The sequence below is a fragment of the Propithecus coquereli genome, unplaced genomic scaffold (genome assembly GCF_000956105.1).
Source record: "Propithecus coquereli isolate 6110/MARCELLA unplaced genomic scaffold, Pcoq_1.0 Scaffold154, whole genome shotgun sequence".
Lineage (NCBI taxonomy): Eukaryota > Metazoa > Chordata > Mammalia > Primates > Indriidae > Propithecus > Propithecus coquereli.
This window is the reverse complement of record NW_012139858.1, coordinates 2,764,061-2,766,083: the sequence shown is the minus strand read 5'-3', so window position 1 is coordinate 2,766,083 and position 2,023 is coordinate 2,764,061. Positions and strand designations below refer to the sequence as shown.

The 2,023-nt window shown below is 36.5% G+C and overlaps 1 protein-coding gene across 1 annotated transcript in view; it reads left to right on the top strand.

Annotated features, from left to right (window-relative positions):
- PDZD2 (PDZ domain containing 2) overlaps positions 1-637 on the top strand; it is a 271,445-nt gene extending 270,808 nt beyond the window's left edge. The window contains exon 26 of the mRNA XM_012640510.1: positions 471-637. Coding sequence (XP_012495964.1) covers positions 471-637 — 167 coding nt within the window. The remainder of the gene's footprint in view (positions 1-470) is intronic.
- The last annotated feature ends 1,386 nt before the right edge of the window (positions 638-2,023 follow it).

Sequence of the window (2,023 nt, the reverse complement as noted above, 5' to 3'; positions counted from 1 at the left end):
AAAGCTAATAATGTAAAACCATGTTAAGCTTTATAAGTAGCAGCCACGGTCACTGATGAGCATATTCTCAGAACTCACATTTATCAGCCAATATCTGTTAACGAAAGTTGAACCTGTTTTCCTGCATTTACTGGCTATTTGGATTTTAGCTGTTGATTTCTTTTGCCCAACTTTTTATTTTGTATTGTTAATTTGTAGTTCTTTAGTCCGGATGGTAACCCTCTGTTGATCAAATATAGTGAAAATATCTTCCCCTTGTCAGTTGCTTATTTTTATCTTGTGTTTTGGGGGGGTTAGAGCTGAATTTATTTTTATGGATATATGCTTATGTCTTGTTTAAGAAATATTTTCCTATCCTAACAATATAGGCATATATATCATTTAGAGACTTTTCTCAAGCTTTTAGTTTACTTGTAATTTTTTTGAATGCTATAAAATGCCAAGCCATTATTCTGTATTTATTCTCATAGGTGGTGCAGCTGAACAAGCTGGAATAATAGAAGCTGGAGATGAAATTCTTGCTATTAATGGGAAACCCTTGGTTGGGCTCATGCACTTCGATGCCTGGAATATTATGAAGTCTGTTCCAGAGGGACCTGTGCAGTTAGTAATTAGAAAGCATAGGAATTCTTCGTAAATTTTAACAGGAATCTCCTTTTATCAGTTCCCGTCTTCAGCAAATCAAAATGAGTTCTTTAAACAATGAGTTCTTGAAACAAACATTGGTATAGACAAGGACTATAAAAATCTCCAAGTTTATACTTATACATGTAGCCTGACCTATTGTGTGTGCAACAGCAATGAAGTTGAACTCTGGAAGCCTTCTGCCTGGATCACTCGGGCCAGGAGGAGTTCCTTTCGTTCCAGTGCCTGTCCCCTACCTTTTATGTTTGCTGATGGGGATACAAGATGTGACATGCCCTTCTTCATTTGAAACCTTTAGCTAGACCTTTGCATCCCCCTTGCCAACTCTCCCAACTATACCTAATCCTGGTGATTAGGAAACTAACAAAGTCTGAGGGTAACACTAATGTTATAGCTAAAAGGACTATAGTTTTATATAATTTTATAAGTAAATGGCAGTGCTTTTAGGCACATTCAATGGAAGGAGGAGCTGTTGGTCTATATATGTTACCCTGAAAACAGAATGAGATTTAAAATGAATTATAACCTAATTGTTAGGCTAAGCTCAGGAATTATCTGAAAATGAAAAAGCAAAATACAGAAAGTAATATTTTTTTGAGTGTAATGTATAATGTATGCAGAGTTCAACTCAATGGGTTATCGATCACCATGATGCGTTGATCATTTCCTATCTATAAAAGTATAAGTCATAAGGCTGTTTCACGGAATAGCACTTCTGATAAACTGTACTAAATAGCCGTGAGCTTTGCTGCTTATAAGGAGCAGAAAGTTCCGGATCTGAAAGCACCTTTACATCTAGTTTTCAAAAATGCTTGAATTCAAGACTAATCAACACAAGAACAGGCAAAAATAGCAGTCATTGGGTTTCCATTCTATGTATTATGCACCCCGACCATTAAATTTTTAGAAATTAAGTATCTTTTTAATTGTCCTTGTATTTATAAACATAGGCATTATATTTACATTCCAAATAGAGGAGCTTGAAATAATCCTTTTAGGGGACTTTTTTTGTTTGGCTTTTCTCCTCTTTCCCAACATGTTTAAGAAATATAACATTTCTGAGCACTGGATCTCTTTTCTTGACCTGGTGTAATGACATAACTCTGCAATGACTGGAGTTTTTGCTGTTCTTGTTTTGCAAATTCTTGCTTTTGCCAAAAATGTTTTCCTGCAGAAGACTGTTGTGACTCACGCTGCTACTGAAACTTGCCCTGGCTGCTCCTCCTTTCCAAGCACGATCTTCGTAGTAGCCAAAGTTGGCTTTTCTCCCCTCGTACTGTATCTTATTTTCTTAGATAAATCCCAACCCTCACCAGCTTTATCAAAATGTCAGGAGGAGGAGGAAGAAAACAGGGTGAGTGACTGTCGAGGTAAAGGA